At 38.3% G+C, this 21,154-nt stretch overlaps 1 protein-coding gene across 1 annotated transcript; it reads left to right on the forward strand.

Moving 5' to 3' along the window:
• The first annotated feature begins 2,156 nt into the window (after positions 1 to 2,156).
• On the forward strand, positions 2,157 to 20,137 carry shoc2 (SHOC2 leucine rich repeat scaffold protein). Its single transcript, XM_082538008.1, has 9 exons — positions 2,157 to 2,265; positions 11,385 to 12,427; positions 12,934 to 13,071; positions 13,173 to 13,303; positions 13,456 to 13,644; positions 14,396 to 14,518; positions 14,826 to 14,963; positions 15,229 to 15,346; positions 16,356 to 20,137. Exons 2-9 carry the CDS (start codon positions 11,761 to 11,763, stop codon positions 16,562 to 16,564), a joined length of 1,713 nt encoding a protein of 570 aa, XP_082394134.1. The 5' UTR covers positions 2,157 to 2,265; positions 11,385 to 11,760; the 3' UTR covers positions 16,565 to 20,137.
• The last annotated feature ends 1,017 nt before the right edge of the window (positions 20,138 to 21,154 follow it).

Here is a 21,154-nt window from a genome sequence, read left to right on the forward strand (position 1 = left end):
AGACTGCTGCCAGGCAGGAGTAAAGAAAAGAAGACCAGAAGATTTGTTGATGTAGTGAAGGAGGACATAGTTGGTGTGACAGAAGAGGATGCTAGGCGTAGGATGTGATGGAGGCAGATGATCCACTATGGTGAACCATAAAGGGACCAGCCAGAGAAGGAAAATAATTATGTGCACTTATTGCACTGATATAGGTTGGTAATGTTTCTGTATATGCAGAGAGATGGCTTCTGGTTGGCTTGAAAATAGCTAAGGGGTGTGTCGAGTACTCACATTTTTAAACAAAAAATATTAGATCTGTCAGGGGAAATTACTGCAGATGAAAAGCGTTATTTCACCTTCAGAGTTTTGTATATATTTCAAGTATTTTATATATGTTTCAGTGGGATATAAAAAATGAGTACCTTAAAATACAATTTTGAATGAATACTTGACAGCGTTATTAGTTTGTAGTATAACCACTCTCAAGTACGGATGTCATGGTTGCAACAAATATATAGATGATTTTGTCTGTGCATAATCTCTTTCTTCTTATTTTTTATTGCCACAATAAACATGAAGTGAAAATATGTTCTAGAATGATCTACTCTCACTTAGGATCTATATGAAACTAAAAATATTTTTAGAGCTAGACAAGTTGTTTGATATATACAACACAAAAACTCAACACAACGATGGGTTTTGGATCTTTTATAAACTGCTCAAAAAAATAAAGGGAACACTTAAACAACACAATGTAAATTAGGGCCCGACATCCACAGGTGTTAGCACATTCAACTTTGTAAAAAAAAAAAAAGTATTTAATAAGAATATTTCATTCATTCTGATCTGGGATGTCTTATTTTTGTGTTCCCTTTATTTTTTTATTTTATTTTTTTGAGCAGTGTATTTCCACTGTCATCTGTAAATTGTATTCACTGTAAATTAAATGTGTAAAGATAACAAACTGTATATAAAACATGGACATGACCACTGGTTTTTGTACTCCCCATTATGAAAGCTAACATAAGCATTTTGTCTGCTGCCATGTTATTGTTTTTGAAGCCAGAAGTTATCATATAGAATGAAAGGGTGGCATTATCAGTCCCATCCATAACTGTGTGGCCTCTGCCCCCTCGCATCACTAGTAAGTTATTGCAGTAACAATCACACTCATGTTAATTATTTGGTTAACAGTAGCTCCGTAGTGGATCTACAGCAATTGCACTAGAAATGGTTTTGTGGGGCATGGGCTTATGCAATTCGGAATGTTTGGATTAACCCTCATAAATTAGACTAAAAAAGAGGCAATTTTTTAGCTTGTGCAACAAGGTTTAAAAGCATGAGCTCAGTCAAAGATTGCAAAACAAACTGCAGCCTTTATATATTCTGGATTCACAAGTATCCTAGTGTTTGGTGAGTTCATTAACCCATTTCTGCAGAGAAAGTCTCTCATATATTGTGCACTAAGCCATAACTACAGATATTTTTGCACCTTTATAGCTCTGACTATATTTCTCTGTGATTGTACCATGCTTGTATTGTTTATTATGCAGATGGGTTCATGATGTGGTTTAAATTAGATTGCTGATGCTTGAATCTGTCTTGTATTTGTAAAGGTGGCCCAGTGTATAGGTTATAATTATAGAATTGCCTGTTGTAGTACTGTTTTAAATGTACATTGAACAATTTTATTTATTCATTGGATTTTATTTTGCATCTATTTTGCAAGTCTACACATTTTGCTGTGTGTATTTTAACATGGGAGCGAATAACTTTTGGACACAGCCCCAAGTGGTTGCAGGTTTTTTTTTTTTTTACACTTATGAGGGGGCGTTTTCAGGAGGGGGCGTTTTCAGGAGCTGAAAACTCAGAAAACTTTCATAAGTGTAAAAAAAGAAGAAGAGACATGACATAAATTAGAAAACAAATCCGCTTGCTTTTTTAAGGACATTCATCTCTTTTTAGTTGTAGAATGTATTTGCACAGTTTTACAGTTAATAAAAGTCAGAGATTTGTATGAGTTCGTTTTCTTTTTTAATTTTCTTTTCAATACATTGTTTTAATGCTCCGGTTTGTAATCAATCATTATTATTGTCTCAGATTGATTTTCACAGATAAATGTTTGTAAAATAATGGACGTTTGATTGCATTTCAAAGTCTCGTGATAACATTGGTTAGGCGTGTGAATGACGCAGTTTGGTGACCGGGGGAGGGAGGGGAGCAGAGCAGCAGTGTAGGAAAAGAGGAGGAAGCAGCAAGGATGGCGGAGTCACACCTCTGAAGGTAAAGCAGTTATTTTAGTACATTAACATTGGACGTTTTTATCCCCACAGCACGGTAACGCATTGCTCTAGATGTAACGTACTTGTCAGCCTCTCGTTAAGGCGTGTGTAACAGCGATGTGTCATTTTGCGGTGGCGAGTACGAACGCACTCTTTTGTTCAGCTTCGGAATGGCCGCTGTTTTTCACTGTTTTCTTTTTTCTCGGCTCATATTCACAACGGGAACGGCGCTTAGATTCAGCTTTACAGGTTGTCGGCTCTTCTGTGGCCTTGCGTGGCTGCTCGGGTCGGGATATCAGCTGCCTTCACGCCTTCACAGGATGTTCTCTTTGGGTATCTGCTACCCGTATGCACTCAGCTGGCTACAGCAGAGATTTCCCCCCCTTCGGTCGGGTCGGTCTACGTCCGACAGCCGCTCCGCTCGGGCCTGCGTTACACACACACACACACACACACACACACACACACACACACACACACACACACACACACACCTCTGCTAATGATTAAGCTAAGCGCTGGGTGTGAGTATTAAGGGCAAATCTCGACACCCTCTCTGCACGGTCTAGCAAACACCCACCAATGGTCCTTTATTTCATTATGTGCTAATGACAGCTGTTTTGATTTTCCTTGTTTGGGAAAAAAAAAGTACCGTTAGCTTGTAAGCTAAGTTGCTCGCTAGCTGACGGTAGCAATTTAGCAGTCTGGTATAACTGACGTTTGCCGTGCCGTTGACGCTCAGCTTAGCTGTTTTTATTTCCTGCCTTGTTGTCAGTCGTCTTAGCAGGTTGCAGTTTCTCCCAGTTTAGAAAAGACTTTGAGACGTGTATTATATGTCTTAGTTTTATAAGTGGCTTAGCTAACAGAAGACATTTTAGCTTACTCGAGTTGGTTTACGACAAATAGTTGTCTAGCTTGTGCAGTTAGGTTAACAGTCACAACGTAGCATTATTAGCGTCAAGGTGTTACACTCACATTACTGATAATACACTGTCATACCCATATTAGGTGTTCATATCATGGAAATTGGGTGATATTGAAATGCGACTTCTCGACCTGGTAGCTACCGTTTCTGTCGGTAGTCTGTTTCCAGGGGTTTGCCATTTGCACACGTAGCCTACATGACCCCCCTCAACCTAGTGGGGTCATGTGGAGTTCTGTTTAGTGGCAACAGCGATAGCTGCCACCTCACCCCTGTTGTGCAATTTTGCGTCCTTCTATCATACGGAGATTCTATATTGACAGGCCTCAACTTACTGTGAAGTACCAGCAAGCAGATGACTGAATATTTCTTGAATCTGACTCTGAAACATTTCTTTGCTTCGGACGTGCTTTATTGCATTCTCTAATTAGCTGATATATCGGCACATGTATCATCTGATCCTAAAGGGATTATAATGGACAAACAAGGGAGAACAGTTCCACTCATGCCTGAATGTACTGACATTAGCAGATGGGCCCAAGATATCCTTAATGGATAACTTCATTAGTCTATGTGGGAAGTTCAAATAGCACTTTATGGTGGTGTTGTGGTTGTGTTGATGGACAAATGCATTAGCTTTTTCTGCAAAACCTTGCTTGAGTTCAGCCTCATATTTACATTGGCTAAACAAGTAGTTTCAGCTTACACACAGTCACACATGAGCATATCAGTCAGTTGTGAAGGGTGATCTAAAGGCTCATCCATAATTTACCGTTCTGGTCAAACAGGTTTGGCTGAGTAGTTGCATAATTTCACATGAGTTATGTCCTTTGTTGACTTATTAGGTTTTCCAGTCATATGTATCTAGTTAAAATTGTCTTTCTTTTGTGGATTTTGTAGGGTTTAGCTAAGTAGTTGAACGATTGCTTAGATGGGGTTGTAGGCTTACTGCAATGTTAACACCCACTGGGCCATGTTTGCGTAGCAGGAGCAAGTCGGTTTGAGTTTATCCTTGGTACACTAGACTTTCTTGGTCTGACTAAGCACACCCAATACCACAGCATTAACAGTAACCTAGTTCTGACAACCGACCAAAGCTTTTCCGTATGTGTGTGGTGTCTTCAGGTTGAACAGTCCCCCAAGAATTATGTTGTCATTTTACATGTTCTATGGCTTTTTCTTAGACTTCAGTATGTGTACAACATGTTTAGAATGAGGTGTAAAATAATAACAATAATCTCTGTGTATACTAGAGCCTTGGGGCTTACAGATGAGCCAAGTAAGGTTTCACTATGAGGATTAAGCCTGGGATATAGAACCTTTTGGTTACACATAACTCAGACCACATAACAACATATTAATTGCTAACCTGGTTATGATTTGTCTGTTTTCAGTGTCTGCTTCCTGAATATAAATGCACTTTTTTTTCCTGTTGTTTAAGAACAAATGAACCCTTATCCAAGTCTTTTTAGAAAGAGATTGTCTGCTGTAATGTGTTTATATTAACACAAAGGTACTATAGTGAGCCATGGGGTAACAGATGCTAAAAAAAACTAGCTAGCTTATTGCTAACTGCTGACTGGGAAATTATGGCTCAGCAGGAAATCTGCTCTGTAGCTACATCATAACCACAAACCCTTCTGAAACTCTACACCATAACCTGACGTGTACCTTCCTAGAAATGTAACTACACTTTGCGTCGATGCAGCAATATCTCTTGTGCATTTCTGGCTACTTTTTCACCGCAGGTTTTATATTTATCATTGAGAGAATAACAATCATTGTCTCAGTAATAAAAAATAATAAGCATAACATCAATATAAGGAGTCACAGATTTCAGCAAATTGCTGGATGTAGATTACTGAAACTATCAGAACTGATGTGAGGGAATGTTCAAAGTGCAAAATTAGAGTGATGCACATAGAGAAGAAAAGTTACACTGATCATTCTACATGGTGTCTGAGTTTCTTTACTTTTAGGAGCACCTTGGGGGACCTGTTGTTGTGACTTAGCATTATTTAAATACAATTAGGTTGACTTGGATAGGATAGGACATTGTCTTACATGCTAAACCAGCTGAAGACCTACTCTGATATTAGTTTACAGTGGAGTGTTTTAATTTATGTAATATTTATTGTAATAAGCCTTAATAATATGTATATAATTTCTTCTGAGAGATGAGTTTAAATGTTATTTGTTGAGAAAGTTTATGTTGAAAAAAAGTTTTCAAGTAACAGCAGTTTTCTCTAGATATCACTGATCTTTTTTTCATTCAATAAGATGACCTTATTTGATAAGTTATTTTTCTTTTTGGTGCAAAATGAGATTTCAGGCATATCAACACTGCCAGAAATGTTATCTTAAGGTGGAGTCAGTTTGCTATCAGTGTGTGATTCAAATGGTTCAAGTTGGCAATTGCATGCAATCTTTTTATGCTAATACAACAATTAACTGTGATAAATGGTCAAAAATCAAATATCTATTGCTATCACATATTTGTATCATTTATCAGAAATTCATATTGAACTGCTACATTTACACTCAACAACTTTCCTAATAAAAAGGATTATAACCAGAATACATCCAGCTCAAAGCCAGCTGAGTCGAGTCTCCTGGAAACGCATTCAGACTGGTGGTAACATATTGGCAATGTGTCTGCATTTATAGCTTAGAAATTATTTGCAAACCTTTAGCAGTCTCACTTGAGTGATTGCAGTAAGTCTAAGTAAGACTGTGACTGTTTGCAGAAAGGTTGCCTCCTATCTGGCCACCTGTGCAGTTGCCTTGCGATCAAAAGTGGTTGTGATTGTGAAACACTCTCAAAATCTGAGCAACCATTCAGACACTACAGTATGCAAAAAAAAATTGATGCCATCACCAATTTTAGTAGATGCAGTGAGGTTGCTATCCTATTTTTACTTGTGAGTGAGCTGTTAGCTTGTTCTGAATTAGGAGGTAGCTTTGTCAAGCTGAGTGTGTTCAGATTTGTTTCCTTGTAGTTTCCTTGTAACAAAATGTAATATTGTTGGGCTAAAATTATCTCAGGATTGGTGGTGCACAAGAGTATTTTAATTTCTGTAATACATTATTGATATTTGGTGTCCCTGTATCGATAGGGTATTGGCAGTCGAAATATCAAAATCTCTCATATTTGTGTCAGTTTTTCTCCCACCCGTATTGGCTATAGCATATCCCCACTTGAAAGGTTGGTGTCACATATTGTCAGTCTTTAGTATTTGAATATATGTATTGCTGTTAGATTCTATTTATCATCATTTATCATTGTGCAGGAACCTAGCCAAGTGAGGGGCTTTTGAATGCTGCCTGCTAGAGCCAATGTTAAAATGATCCAAATTGAGCAGGACTCCAGTATTTATAGCCAACCATTACATTCATGCAAATAGGGACTTGCCTTAACCTAGTGGCTGAATATCTTGAATCTGTGGTTGTTCAACAGCGCTCTTACCTGTTGGTGCTTCTTCTTAATGTGTTCTGTTATTATCCTTCTGAAGTGATAATGTATTTGCTCATTTAAATATTAAGCCACTTAGTGATTTTTACAGAAACCACTGCATTTATTTGACACATACAAATCATAATACCCTTGTTTTGCTTAGGGAAATGTTTTACTGTCATTGCTACTGACAATGATGATACGATAATCACAAATTCAGGGTTTATCCTGCATACAAAGAATTTTGGTCCCACCAGAGAGGTTTTGGTCACTCCCAAAGGAAATGCTCCAGGATTTGAATAAAAATATTTTTGACTGTTTCATTCATTGAAGCATAAAATGCATTCTAGTTGATCAGATTGCCATAAATGAGACACAGTCTTTGCCTTATCTATGAGGCAACTGTTCTTTGGTGCTTAGTCCCAAGGACAAATTAAGCAGAATACCTATGAAATAAAAGTATATTTCTCCTTAGTTGACTGTATTCAGGTAAAATCAAGTGGAGCAAAGCTCAAAGGGAGGGGACAACATTGCTTTTCTCTCTTGGCTTCATTTTCGTTTTCTTTTACTTTTGTATGTAGCCTAAATGTTGGTCTTATGGAGCCAGGAGTTGCCCTAATCTCTTTCTTGTGCTTCAACTATATCAGCAAGAGACCAGCCAGTGCCTCGGACACGACTAACTCCACTATCAGCAGCAGAGCTTGTGGCATTCTGACCTTTGTCATCATATTCAGGATTGTTTTGGCAGCTGTCTTCCAAAAATTTGGGGTTGATATTGGTTCATTTTTGGATTAAGGAGCATCCACAGTTGTACTGGAATTTCATTTCCAGTAATGTGACAAGTTACCTTAAACTCTTTTTTTATCGGCACACACATGGTGAACCAAAAAAAGCAAAGGAGTGGAGAAAAATCAGAGAAAGTTTTCTCCATTCATTTGGATGTAGCAGGAGAAATGTTTTGTTACACATTCACGTGACTTCTTCAGTCTCAGTTCACTGTAGGTTTCCCCAACCTTATAAACAGTACTTTCGCATAATGACGAAAACTAGCACCACTGACTAACAGTGAGCCATGAGCTCAGTTTCACGATCATTACTATGCAAATAGTCGTGACCACTGATCAATGCTCATGTCTACCATTCACAGAGACGAGAGAAACAGATTTAAATGAAAGCAGAATGCATTGGACTCTTAACTGCACTGATTTGAAATCAGTGTGCATATTGTGTGCATAACATACAACAACTCTTATAAGTCTATAACTGCATTCAAATCTATACAGATGATTTTTTTTTTTACTTGCAGTTTGTTATAGCCATAAAGAAGTAAAAGGACAGGTACGGAGAGTACAACCATAAAAGGAAGTTGCTTGCACAGTTTGGTTTACATTGCTCTAGGAGTTGGACTGGCCTGGGTATTCTCATTTTCTTTAAATATGTAGTACACAGGTATGCCTGTTAGAGACAGTATTAGCTGTTTAACTTATTTATGACAGGGAAAAAGAGCAGTGGATACATCATTTTATTATTTACAGAAACACACTACAAGGCTTTCTCTCATATAAGGGGTGCTACTATTGACCAAACATTTCTTTTACCCAAAAGGTCATATGACCTGTTGTTGTGGGAACTTCATGCTTTGAAAACCACTTCTAAAGATTACTCTCAGCAGTCCTAACCTTTTCACTTAGCTCTGATCCTGAGCCAAACCTGCCTCTCTTTTTGCTGCAGCTTAGCCTGTACTAGTGCTGGAGAGCTTACACAGTCATCAAGGTGCACCAGCAAGAGGCTAAACAGAGACGGCTGCCAGAGAGAGGCTGTCTTAGTTTGTCACATAAAGATCCAAAGGACTGTTTTGTCTGGGAGTATTTGAGACAAGTACCACACATGTATATTCTTTAACATCCGTTCTTGTTTGCTCTGGACATCTAGGGCATAAGTATTGCCTCAGGAGTCAATATGATCATTTCGTTGTAAATTTTGTATGGGGTGGTTAAGTGGGGTGTTAGACTTAGAACAATGCAATGTTTGTTTTGTAGTTGGTGTGAGGTTATGCTTGAGTGAATTAAACAGATTTCTTGATCTGGCAGAGCACACTCAATATCTTAATTATAATGACAGCATATGAAACCTGTTTTTTTAAGGAAGAATATTGTCAGTGTATCTTGTTTAAATGCCAGTGAAACACAATAAGAGAAACATGTTCCGGCAGTTTTCTAGCAATGTCGCATGTTCAGTACAACAATGAGTCTACTATAAGTAGTTAACTTAAGTGGGTAGATATCAGCTGAACAGCTAAAACGGTATAAAGTCAACCTTTGCTGACTCTTGACTTGTTAACCGTAGAGCTGTAGTAGCATCCATCATCCTCCCCCCCTTGAATAAAACATTTCACCTATCTTACCCATCTCGCCTGACCTCTATTCCATACCCTTCTCACACAGCTGAGTTTTTCCACTGACAGAAAAACCAGATGAAGAAAAAAGTCACAGCTCCAATCACATAAGTTGAGAGACTGGTCTGCAATCTCCCGGTAACCAGTTATGTCTGATAAAAGATACAGAGGAGGTGGGTGGAGGGTTGCTCAACCGGTTTTGACTGGTTGCGTGAGGTTTCTGTGAAATTGACTAAGTATTCCTTACCATTGGCAAGTGGTTTCAGGAGGCTGCTTGCTGCTATCGCCAAGTGAAATTGGTTGCAAAGAGCTATACGGTGCTGCACTGAAACCCTCTGTGCAATTGCTTTGGTCAGTAGGTTGCTGTGGTCACTTGTAGTTTGTATGAAATACACAAATATGTCTGAAAACATTTGCTGACCTTCAAGCGGTTGTGAAAGTGTGATACAAACTCGAAATGGACAGTTTTTTTTCATTTAAAATAAAAGTCCTTAACACTAGGGCTGCCACAAACGATTATTTTGATAGTCGACTAGTCACCGATTATTTTTGCGATTAGTCGACTAATCAGATCATCATCCATTGAACGTAAAAGTACAGCTTATTGCACCAGCAGCATCTGCTCTTATATAACTATCATTAGCTTACAGCTTTAAGTGTTTAAGGTCTGTGCTAACTAAAAATAAAGACAAGATGATAGTTAATTGAATTCTAATTAAATGTGCAGATTGTTTCGGAGTTTAATAAACTCAGCCGATTTACTCAGGAACAAATAAAATACTGAAAAAAGCCAAACAATAACATTTTTAAGTTATCTAAGTGACTTGTATATGTTTAACCTGAGTAGGGCGGTGGGTTTGAAAACGATCTGCCGGGAGTCCGGTGCTCTCATGGCCCCCGGCTAGCTATCGAGCTAGTGGGTAACAGACGCCTCCGAAAACGTCGGAGCGCTTTTGAAAATATGTGGTGTCTTGATAAACTGAGCAGATATTTGAGGTTTACACAGCTACATTCTCACCTGAAAATATGTTAAACGTTTATTTTGTGACCCAGAAAGAATAATAAGAGTAATATTAAAACTAACTAGCTGCCGCCATTGTTGACAACTGCGCTGGGCCGCGCTATGAATTCTGGGACACAGTTTCTTCTTCTTCGGGGTTTAACGGCAGCTGGCATCCTTGTACATGCAGTGCTGCCATCTTCTGTTTCAGTCTGTTATTACACTCTTAAATCCTGCTACTTATTCCTGCTTTTGTGATCTTACAAAGCTTCAAATGACGCGTCGACTATTAAATCAGTCGTCGACGATTTTGATAGTCGACATAATCGTGACTAGTCGACTAATCGTGGCAGCCCTACTTAACACTCAAACCACCATGTTTCAAAAATTGCAACTTTTTACTTTGAGGGTGAGTGGTCTGAATTTCCTATTTGTATTACACTCGTTAACAGCAGCAACCTGCTAGTGATCAAATCAATCACCCTCTTTTCAGTTCTTGCAAATTCACACACTGGCAGCCAGCAGCCTGTTGTCAGACGGTCTGGGAATACACGCTTCTCCCTAGCAGCCAGATGTTTTCAGGGGATCACTGCCTGGTTTCTAGACCTAGATGACTAAGGCCTAATGAGATAAGATAGAAGAGCATCTCAGTAGTCACATTAAGCTCTAATTCAAAAATCAGTACGGCGGTCAGAAATATCCTCCTGTTTTCTGTCAGTAGATGATGATGGTTCGCTACAGCTGCTTCACTCACATTAATTTCGTGCCTTTGCAAACCCAGACATCTCTGTGTTGCATGTGTTGATTCTATGGAGAAATGATAGTGAAGGCAGATCCAATTTATTAAACTTTCATAATGATGATAATGGTAATAATGATTTAATGCATTAAAGAGGAAATGCAATAAAAATTACCTATGCTATCGCTGCTCATTTTTACAATCTTTGATCTCGACATTGTCATATATCAGCACAACTCTAAGGAGCATGTTTACATTTTATTCTCTTTTTTTTCTCAGTTTTCATATACACATATTCTGATCTTTGCCCACTACAAGAGGACTAAAGATTTATTTTAAATGGTAATGAGAACTGCATTCTTTTAGTAGGAAACACTTTTAAGATTCATCATCAGAGTAGAAAATATTTCTAAACATTTTGTTCTTAGAAGTTCTTTCAAAAAGGGGTATTTCTTTTTGTCAGAACTGCCAGGAAAGAGTTAAAAGAAACAAAAATTGTGTGAGAAAGTGACTGACAGCTAGTTAAAATTTACTGTCAAAATCCAAAGTGTTATATTTGTAAAGTGTAAAAATTGCCAATTTAAACAAAATTTCTGTTTTTCTCCCACAGCAAACGTCGAAGGAATTTTAAAAGAAAAAAACAAACCTTCATTAACCTTAGCAACGGGAAAGAGCTTCCATCCGAAGGTCCTGGGATCGTGTGCTGTTCAAACACTTAAGCATGTGGCCTATGGATGCCACAATCCAGCTACTTCAAAGGATTTTTTCTCCCATGGCATTTTAACAAAGGGACAAAGTATCATAAGTATCCAAAAAGTCTTTGGATCCAAAGGCCTTTATTCCAAGGGTAATTGTAAATGTGTGGGCCTGCACAGGAATGTGTTTTTTAAAAGCCTCTTTGGCTGTCTGTCCTGTTTTTTTGGAATAAGTGACCTGACAAGAGAGACTCCCATGAGCAATCTTGTAGGTTCCCCGATAACGTCGACATGAGTAGTACTTTAGGTAAAGATAAAGAAACGAAAGAAAAGGACCCCAAAGGTGGTCCGGCCGGCTTAGTGAAGGATGGGGGCAAAGACCCGAAGACCAAAGGGAAAGATGCCAAAGAAGGAAAGAAGGACACCAGCAGCTCAACACCAGGTGTTGCCTTCTCCGTTGACAATACGATAAAGCGGCCAAACCCAGCAACAGGTACACGCAAGAAGTCCAGTAATGCAGAGGTGATCAAAGAGCTTAACAAATGTCGGGAGGAGAATTCGACGAGACTGGATTTGTCCAAGCGGTCCATTCACACTCTGCCCACTTCCATTAAGGAGTTGACACAGTTGACTGAACTCTACCTATACAGCAATAAGCTGCAGAGCCTGCCAGCTGAGGTGGGTTGCCTATCAGGCCTGGTCACTTTGGCCCTCAGTGAGAACTCCCTGACCAGTTTGCCTGACTCCCTGGACTCCCTGAAGAAGCTTCGAATGCTTGACCTCCGACATAACAAGCTAAGAGAGATACCACCAGTCGTCTATCGCTTGACATCTTTGACCACGCTGTACTTGCGCTTCAATCGCATTACAACAGTGGAGAAGGACATCCGAAACCTATCCAAACTCACCATGCTCAGCATTCGTGAGAACAAGATCAAACAGCTACCCGCTGAGATAGGTGAGTAAAATGGAAATGAATTTTTCAGGTGAAGGAAGGACAAAAGACAGCCTTTTTTCACTGACTGTAAGAAGATTCCAGTGTAAGGGAGTGATTGACCATGGATTTGAAATATTTAGCTGTATTAATTTTCAATCAGGGTATACGTTGTGATGGCCATTTTTTTAATGTATATGATTCTACAACACCCCTATACACAGTCTCCTTCAGCTCCAGCAGTACTACATAGACCATTACTAAATTCCAAAATCCCAAACTAATAACAGCGTTGTAATTGTCAATGTTCTCTCTAACGTACTGTAGTGCATTTAAAAATTGTTGCTGTTAACTTGGCTGTTCCAATTCGGGGGAAAAAAATCTGTTCTGCACATTTAAATCTGTATTTTAATTCTCTTTATGTGGAATGAGACAAAAGGCTTAGAAGTTGTCAGTGAGGCCAGTGTATAATATTGAAAACACCCTTGTTGAATTAGTAGTTTTTGTATTTTGTATGCATCTTCTTGCAGGGGAGCTATGCAGCCTCATTACTCTGGACGTTGCCCATAACCAGTTGGAACACCTACCGAGGGAGATTGGAAATTGCACACAGATAACTAACCTCGACTTGCAGCACAATGAGCTCTTGGACCTCCCAGAGACTATAGGTAATATAACTACATCACTTGTATTCATCAGTTTGTGAATCCAGCTACATTTAATAATGATACAAAAAGACTGCAAAAAATGTTTTTGGTTACTATTTCAGGAAACTTGGCAAGCATAAATCGCTTAGGTCTGAGGTACAATAGATTGTCAGCTATTCCCAGATCTTTAGCGCTATGTCGAGAACTGGAGGAGCTAAATCTTGAAAACAACAACATTTCAGTGTTGCCAGAGGTAAGTAGACCATGGATTTTTATCACAAATGTAATATGATATGTTTGTGGTCTACTTGTGAATATATCCAGTGTAAAACCCAACCGCATATACCAACAGCCTTGTCCTGCTCATATGATTCCTGCCATGCTACTGTTTCTGTATTTGGCCAGGGTCTGCTGTCAAGTTTGGTCAATCTGACGAGTTTAACACTGGCAAGAAACTGCTTCCAGTCGTACCCTGTGGGTGGGCCATCCCAGTTCTCAACCATTTACTCTCTCAACATGGAGCACAACCGTATCAACAAGATACCCTTTGGCATCTTTTCCAGGGCAAAAGTGTTAAGCAAGCTTAACATGAAGGTATAGTTACACGCTTGTAATACAATATACAATTAATATCTTTTGGTTAAATTATCTCCATTTTATCTGCTGTTGTTTTATTTTTGCCAAAGTCTGGTGGTAGTAAGGTATCACAAGAGGATAAAACGGGTGAATATTAAGCCTGGTTTTTACCGCAGACATATTTGACTTGTCGTAAAAAGAAAGGTCCAGGTGGACAATGGCTCTGTTATTGTCAAGTGTTCCAGTAAGCTGTGACTGTGAGCTAGCATGAGCAATACTAGGAGGCTGAAACTGAGGGAGCTAAATTGAATTTGAACATTATTGAATCTGTGCTGTGACATGTTAAAATATCTTCAGAGAAGAAAAACCACAGGAACATCAGGTATTGAACTGAAGCTTTGTTATACCTGAGCAATATGGAGTCACATACAAAAAGTTATGCACTCCTGTGAATTCATAGAAAATTTTGATATTTAACAAAGCAACAAATCAACATTCTGCACTTTTGGAAAGTTTGCTTTTACAGTAGTTCTAATAAAAGTGAGGTAGAACGATAAAAGTTCATGGAATCATTAAATATATCGAAGTCAAATATCTGTTACGTGGAAAAAAACACACGGTGAGTACTCTTAAAGTGTCATTTCAAAAGAATATGTTTTATTGTAAGAAGCATATCTAATGTAATCCATCAGTCTGCTCACCCTATTTTGTTGACTCACTGAATAGTCAGTTATATTGCTAATAACGCTTTTCCTTTGTCTTCGCTCAGGACAACCAGTTAACAGCACTGCCTTTGGATTTTGGTACATGGACTAGCATGGTTGAACTTAACCTGGCCACCAATCAGCTGACTAAGATCCCAGAGGATATCTGTGGTCTTGCTTCTCTGGAGGTGAGTCTTTCATACATAAATGTTGGGTGATTTTTTTTTTATTTTTTTAATTTTTTTTAGTATCTCAGCACAATATCTAAGAGATGATATTTGGTACAGATTTATAATAAATTATGAACATTGGGAACTTATCTTTGAGGCTAGTGATTTATTAAATAAACTCATATCAGCCGCTGTTGCTTTTTCTGGGTTTATTTTTTGGTTTAATTGTGATGTTTAATTGTTTAATTCTGTGAATCATTATATTTAATAGTGCCAAGCTGTCTGATTGTTCCTTATTAAAAAAAAACCCTCATTGTCTTCACAGGTGTTAATTTTGTCCAATAATCTTCTCAAGAAGTTACCACATGGTATTGGGAATTTGAGAAAGTTAAGGGAGCTTGACTTGGAGGAAAACAAGTTGGAATGTCTACCTAATGAAATCGCTTATCTGAAAGATTTACAGGTAAGCCTACCATTGCTAAAATTGTCTGGTTGCTCTGATTTCTGTTGTATATGAATCAGAATCAGTTGTTTTAACAATCTTAAAAACTGAGATCCTAATCCTTTATCATAGAAATCACTTTAGTTTTAAGGAGCAGATACAGCACAGCCTGTCTACACATTAGATAATCATCCACAGTTGGTCTCCAGCTGGTAAATGCTGTGGCATACAGTGGAATCAGAAGCCTTTTTACAGTTTCATCGTGCTGTCTCTACCTTCGTTTCAGAAACTGGTGTTGACAAATAATCAGCTGACTATGTTACCCAGAGGAATCGGCCACCTCCTCAACCTGACTCATCTGGGTTTGGGGGAGAACCAGCTGCAACACCTTCCGGAGGAGATTGGTCAGTACTCCTCTTATACCCATTCTGAAAATCTCCTTTATGACAAAGAAAATACATGTAACCATTATTTTTTTCCATAAAGGCTAAGCGTAACCATTAGAGTTCAAGAGCTTAACAGTCCACAGTATGTGCCACCTCTGACCCTTCCTCCCAGTGACTGGACCAATCTGGATAGCTTTGTTAGTGTTGCGTTAAGCCAGAGATTAAAATGAGTGGGGAAAGAAGATAAGGTTAGTGTATTTTTAGAGTGTTTAGGCAGAGAGAAGAAGTAGGTTATAGATGTGGTATAGAGGTATTTGGATTTTCTTTTGAAGCAGTAACAGTGCAACATTTATAGTTTGTAAGACTTAAAATTTGTATAGCTAATGAAGATTGGAGGTTTTGCCCTTACCATCTTAATGGCCATTAATGATTTTTTCTGAGCTTGGTTTAATTTGGCCTTTCTAATATGAATGAATTATGTTGTTGCCCTTCATATTCACTAACATGTGAAGCCTTTCAAAAGGACACTAACTGGCAGTTTGTATTATTACTAGTTGCAGCATTAGGTATCATGATCAGTAAAGTTTATTGCAAAACATTACAAGGAAACCTCTTGCAATATAAATAAAATACTTTTATTCTTGACGTGGTAGTTACTACAGCAGCTTTGCACAGTTTCATTCTTAATAATCCTGGATTATCTTTAACTGCACTTAGGTGCCCTGCTTTTAGCCCAAGTTTATTCTCATTGGCTGTCTCTTTGAACAATAGATTGGTGATGCTGTTTTGCTCAGAGCCAGGGGTGTCTAGCGGAGATGACCAGAACCTAATCTGACCTGAGCTTTTGGCGCGCTGGAATTAATTGCACTTATGCGTACCTCATTTGCTATTTCATGAGTGCTTAAAGTGCATCAAATCTAATATACTAAATAAAGGAGCTATCATTGAAAAAAAATTATTTTATTGACACAGTTTCCCTGGATGACAATATACGCTTCAACTAACACTGCATAATGTCTGTCCTCAGGCACACTGGAGAACTTGGAGGAACTGTACCTCAACGACAACCCCAACCTGCACAGCCTTCCATTTGAGCTGGCCCTCTGCAGTAAACTGTCCATCATGAGCATAGAGAACTGTCCCCTCACCCATCTGCCACCCCAGATTGTCGCAGGAGGCCCTTCCTTCATCATTCAGTTCCTCAAGATGCAGGGACCATACCGTGCCATGGTCTGAGCCAAGAGCAGCTCAATGCCAGTCCTGATTAACTGCAAACCCTCCACTTGCTCTGCACCCTTTTGCCTGCCCACCCTCATTATGTGTATCATACACTGTAAAGAAAACACACTCGTCACAACAGGTGTCGGTGGGGCAAATAAAAAGAGGATACTGAGGAGGAAAATGTTTCTTTTTATCATCCTTGGGCAGAAGCAAAGCAAACCTTTGGAGACTTGACTTCTGTGTTTCTCCAGTTTATCACGGTCATTTTAGGACGCCAGTCCATCACCCGTAACTCGTCTTTCATTCCGAATCATACAAGAGGAATTATTTCCATCTATTTGCCAAAACTGAAGATATATAAAGTTATATATATTGAGTAACTGTGAGCTAAGTGGCAAGTCTTTCAACCATATAAACCATGCTCCCATTGCCAATGTATTTACGGTAATTACAAGCATCTATTATGTGAGCAAGGATACAATTGTATGCAAAAACAAACAAAAAGTCTTTGGAACTTTTAATTTACTGCTGCTGCCGTGATTTTTAACGTCATCTTGTTATATATTCTTTTGACTCTCCCATTTTTAAAACATTTTTTTAAACCTCATCTTCCCTTGACATAAATTGTGTTAATTGCTTCTTGACTATAGAGAACAAAGGTCTAATGATGGTGTTCTTTTTTTTTTTTTTTTGGCGTTTTGTTTTCTTTTTTTAACCTTTTAATTTTTTTTTAAATGTGCCTATGTCTAGAGTGAACCAGTGGTTTATTTCTAAACACGGTTGACCACAAGAGTACAAAGACATAAATTATTTCGGTAACTTTTTTTTTTTTTTTAATTACTGCTGTTACTTTTTGTTTTTACTTTTTTAGGGTCTTTTTTTAAAATAAATAGCAGCAGGAGATAGTAAATGCATACATAGAGAAATGCCAATCACACATGCTTGAAAAACAGAAGCAACTTGGACTTTTCTCCAAAGCAGGCAGTGCTGTGGGCCCTGTCTATATTGATTTTATGTGACAAAAAGGTATTGAGAAACATCAGCGCATACATAGGTGATGGGATAAATGATGTTTTTATATATTAATACAAATACTGGTTGTTGCCTTGAGTGCAATTTTTAGTTATGTTTACTTGTTTGATATTATCTTCAGTGTTGGGTTGCATAGCTGTCATCCAGTTGATCATTGACCAACATATCAAGCGTTTTTAAAAGACGTTTTGAGCTTCTGGAGCAAGTGGTGAGTGTATGAGAGTTTAAAAAAAAAAAAAAGAAGAAAAACATTTATAATAAAACATTGGCCGGTAACTTCTTGAAAGTTCTTTCTTTTTTCTTTTTAAAAGATGTCTTTAATTTTCTGTAGTTTGTTTTCACAGGGTCGAGTTAAGAATCTTAATAGCATCATGCAAACTATTCCCTTGATTTGTATTGATTTGTAACTTAATTTTTTTTTAAAGATATCTTTGTTGTCCCACACTGTCCCAGCAATGCTGCTGCTTGTATGCACTTTTTATTTGCATTCTCTATATTAAGACAAAAAAAAAAAATCAGTAGTCTCTCATTGATTATTTTTGAATGGGGGCATTTTGTTTCAGAAGTATTTTATTTGTTAAACGGTTGTAAATTTGTATCAATTAAATATAAATGCTGAGTTTCACTGGCTCAAAATAAATGGTAACTTTCTTTGGGGAAGGTTTTCCTTTCAGTCGCAAAGGAACCTGCTCTCTTGAACTGTAAAAAAAAAAAAAAAGGTCTCTGGGTGTGAGACAGTTTTAATATTCACATATCCTGCTTTCTCTGTTGCAAGCATAACAGCTAACTGCAGTTCAAATGAGCCCAGTTTATTTTAAATCAATTTGTTTTGGGGTTTTTTTTGTTTGTTTTTTTTATTCAAAATGATAAAATGTGCTTTCAGTTAGTATTATCTCCTGTGACTGTGCATTTTAAGAATCCAACAAAAGGAAATCAAACCAAACCTTTTTTGTTTCCTTAAGATGTTTTGCATCCCAATTCTATATTCAATCATGGATCTTTTTTTGTATTGACATGTGTGGGCCTACTTTCTCTGCAGCAGCTTGGTGTGTTTTAGTGGGTTGTGTTGGCCACTCTTCTCAACAGGAAGCCCAAGTGACGTGAGCACCACAGCTCACGTTGGAGTTGGGTCGGGTCAGGGTTGGGGGAACAATGAAACGCTGCTTCTAATTTACCAGCAGAACCTGTTGCTGCTTTTCATGGACTTAAACATATGCTGTTCCGAGACAGAGGGAGCCGAGTAGGGCAGGAGAAGGGAAAACGATCCACTCCCAAGAACGATAGAGACTTCACTCGAAAACCTGACAAGGGACAAATCCACTGACCTTTTCGGTTAAGCATCAGGCCCGGTGGTTTTCACACAGATCAAATCGTTCGGACACAACGATGAGACAACACAAGGTGCATATTTGAGCTTAACGCAGTTACAGTACAAGACTGTCGGAAAAAGACAAAAAAAATTGTAAAAAGGGCTTTCTGTGTTCACGCTCAACAACACACCGGAGGCATTGCATTCCTGGGTTTTATATAAAAGCTTTGGAAGTTTCTTTTGTTTTGTGTGTGTATTTACTTTTAGCTGTAAACAATTGTGTGAAAAATGCCTTCAACGAGTACTCAAAAGTGAGATGTGCATTAGGTATGCAGCGTGAGCGCTGTGACCCATTTTTACATTCAGTCTCTCTGTTTTACTTTATTCATGTGCCATTTTGCAAGGCTGAGAATGCCAGGGTATGAAGAGACGAGATGACGGGAGGTGAGGCACGAACTGAGCGGGGCTGATCGAGTGGAGAGCATTTATCAGATCGTGGAATGTAGTTTTAATGTTCTGAGGAGGAGATGGAGATCACCGACCTGTCCATTCAGTTCCAGGTGCTGACTTGTTGCTGCAGGTGGTGATGATGTATTGCGTACTGGTGCATCCAAAATAATTGGAGTATTTTGTTTATTTTTCTATCGTTTGTGATTTTAGGCCATCGAGAGCATCACAGAATCAGTCATTTTGCTCCTTTTGCTTTTTTGTTTCTGGATCATGAGTCATCATTTTCTTGCCTTGTTATTTTGTACAGGAAACAAGCATGTTGAACACATTTGACATGATTTGTCTGGGTCAGAATCGGGCGTTTTTGCATAGAAGATTTCGATTTAGTGGCTATTTGGTGTATCTGCAAATGCTCCCTTTTTGTATATTGCAAAGGGTGTCGAAGCATTGTGTGGCAATGCTTATCCTACTTAATCTACATTGACAAGCAGCCTTAATGGTCTTTTTTTATGTGTTTGTTTGGCTATTCCTTGTGTCTATGGCCACTGACTGTACTTGATGACAAGCAACTGGTTGTTACAATGTAAATTTGGGTCTAGTTTCTTCTGTCTTATTTTTCCTTTTACTCTGTACAGTAATCTGACGTTATGGTAGGCTCAGTATTACAAAATCTGTAATGTGATGAGTTTTTCAAGAAAACAGAGAGCGCAATGGAAGATGATGCCATTATGCTACCAAGTGGATGTGCATTAGCTTACGTCTCCCTTGTCTTTGGCATTAAAAGGGAATTCCACCAACACTGACTTGCATTGTTATTTTGCGAAAGAACAACGCATTTATTTTTTTAATATCTTATCTCTGCAGTTATATCAGGTTTAATTCAGGAGTTTTGCAGAGAGACTAAACTTAATTTCTTAAAAATAAATCTATACTGAGATTAGGTAGTTTTGGACATGTTTTCAGAAACACAACAAAAAAATTCCAGGTTTGTTTCCACATGAGGGAACATGGATTCATAATTACTCATCTTTTTTGTATATAAACCGAGTCAGCTTTGGTGGAATGGCCCTTTAATGTGAAGCTGTCCAATCTTTCCCAGTGCATACTTATCTGAATCGCACCCAGCCACTGACACATCCTCCTGTAGTATCTCCATACATTTACTTGACTGCCTTATGTGCACCAAGCAAAACCTTTATGACCGCTTGATTTAATCCACAAAAACAGTCATTTTTTCTTTTATTTCCTTTTTACGCCAGTAAAGAGATGCGGGTCCTTGGACATAACAGATTTTGGATGAGTTGTTTCTTGACTGGACGAGCAGACGCAGACATGACTACCTCTATGTGAGTCTTCATTGCTAACCAGTGACCAAGATCCAGTCTGAGGTGTTTCCACCTGTGTACAGCTGTGTGTTTGAAACAGGAAATCTGGACCAGCAATTAAACAACAGTCTGTTTTACTAAGCACCCCCACCCCCCTCCGATGTTTTATTTGTTTGGATATATATGCCTTTATTAAGCATTATTTGGCAATTGGAAAAGAAGAGAAATACACCGACTCTTGTGCTTGGTTGTAAATGACAAACTTAATCAATGCCGCCCCATTGTAAGAAAATTATTCTGATACCAACTAGCTGCAGAGTACTACTTTGCAAATGAGTGAAAATGACCATGTTTGGTGATGTTCTGTATGTACATACATCTTTTTAACTGTAATAAACTGATAAATATTTACAAATTCATGTGCTTGTATTTAAATTTCACATTTTTTTAGAGTCAGGATCCCCCCCCCCCCCCCCCCATTTTTCTATC

Source organism: Aulonocara stuartgranti (assembly GCF_965226115.1).
Source record: "Aulonocara stuartgranti genome assembly, chromosome: 6".
Lineage (NCBI taxonomy): Eukaryota > Metazoa > Chordata > Actinopteri > Cichliformes > Cichlidae > Aulonocara > Aulonocara stuartgranti.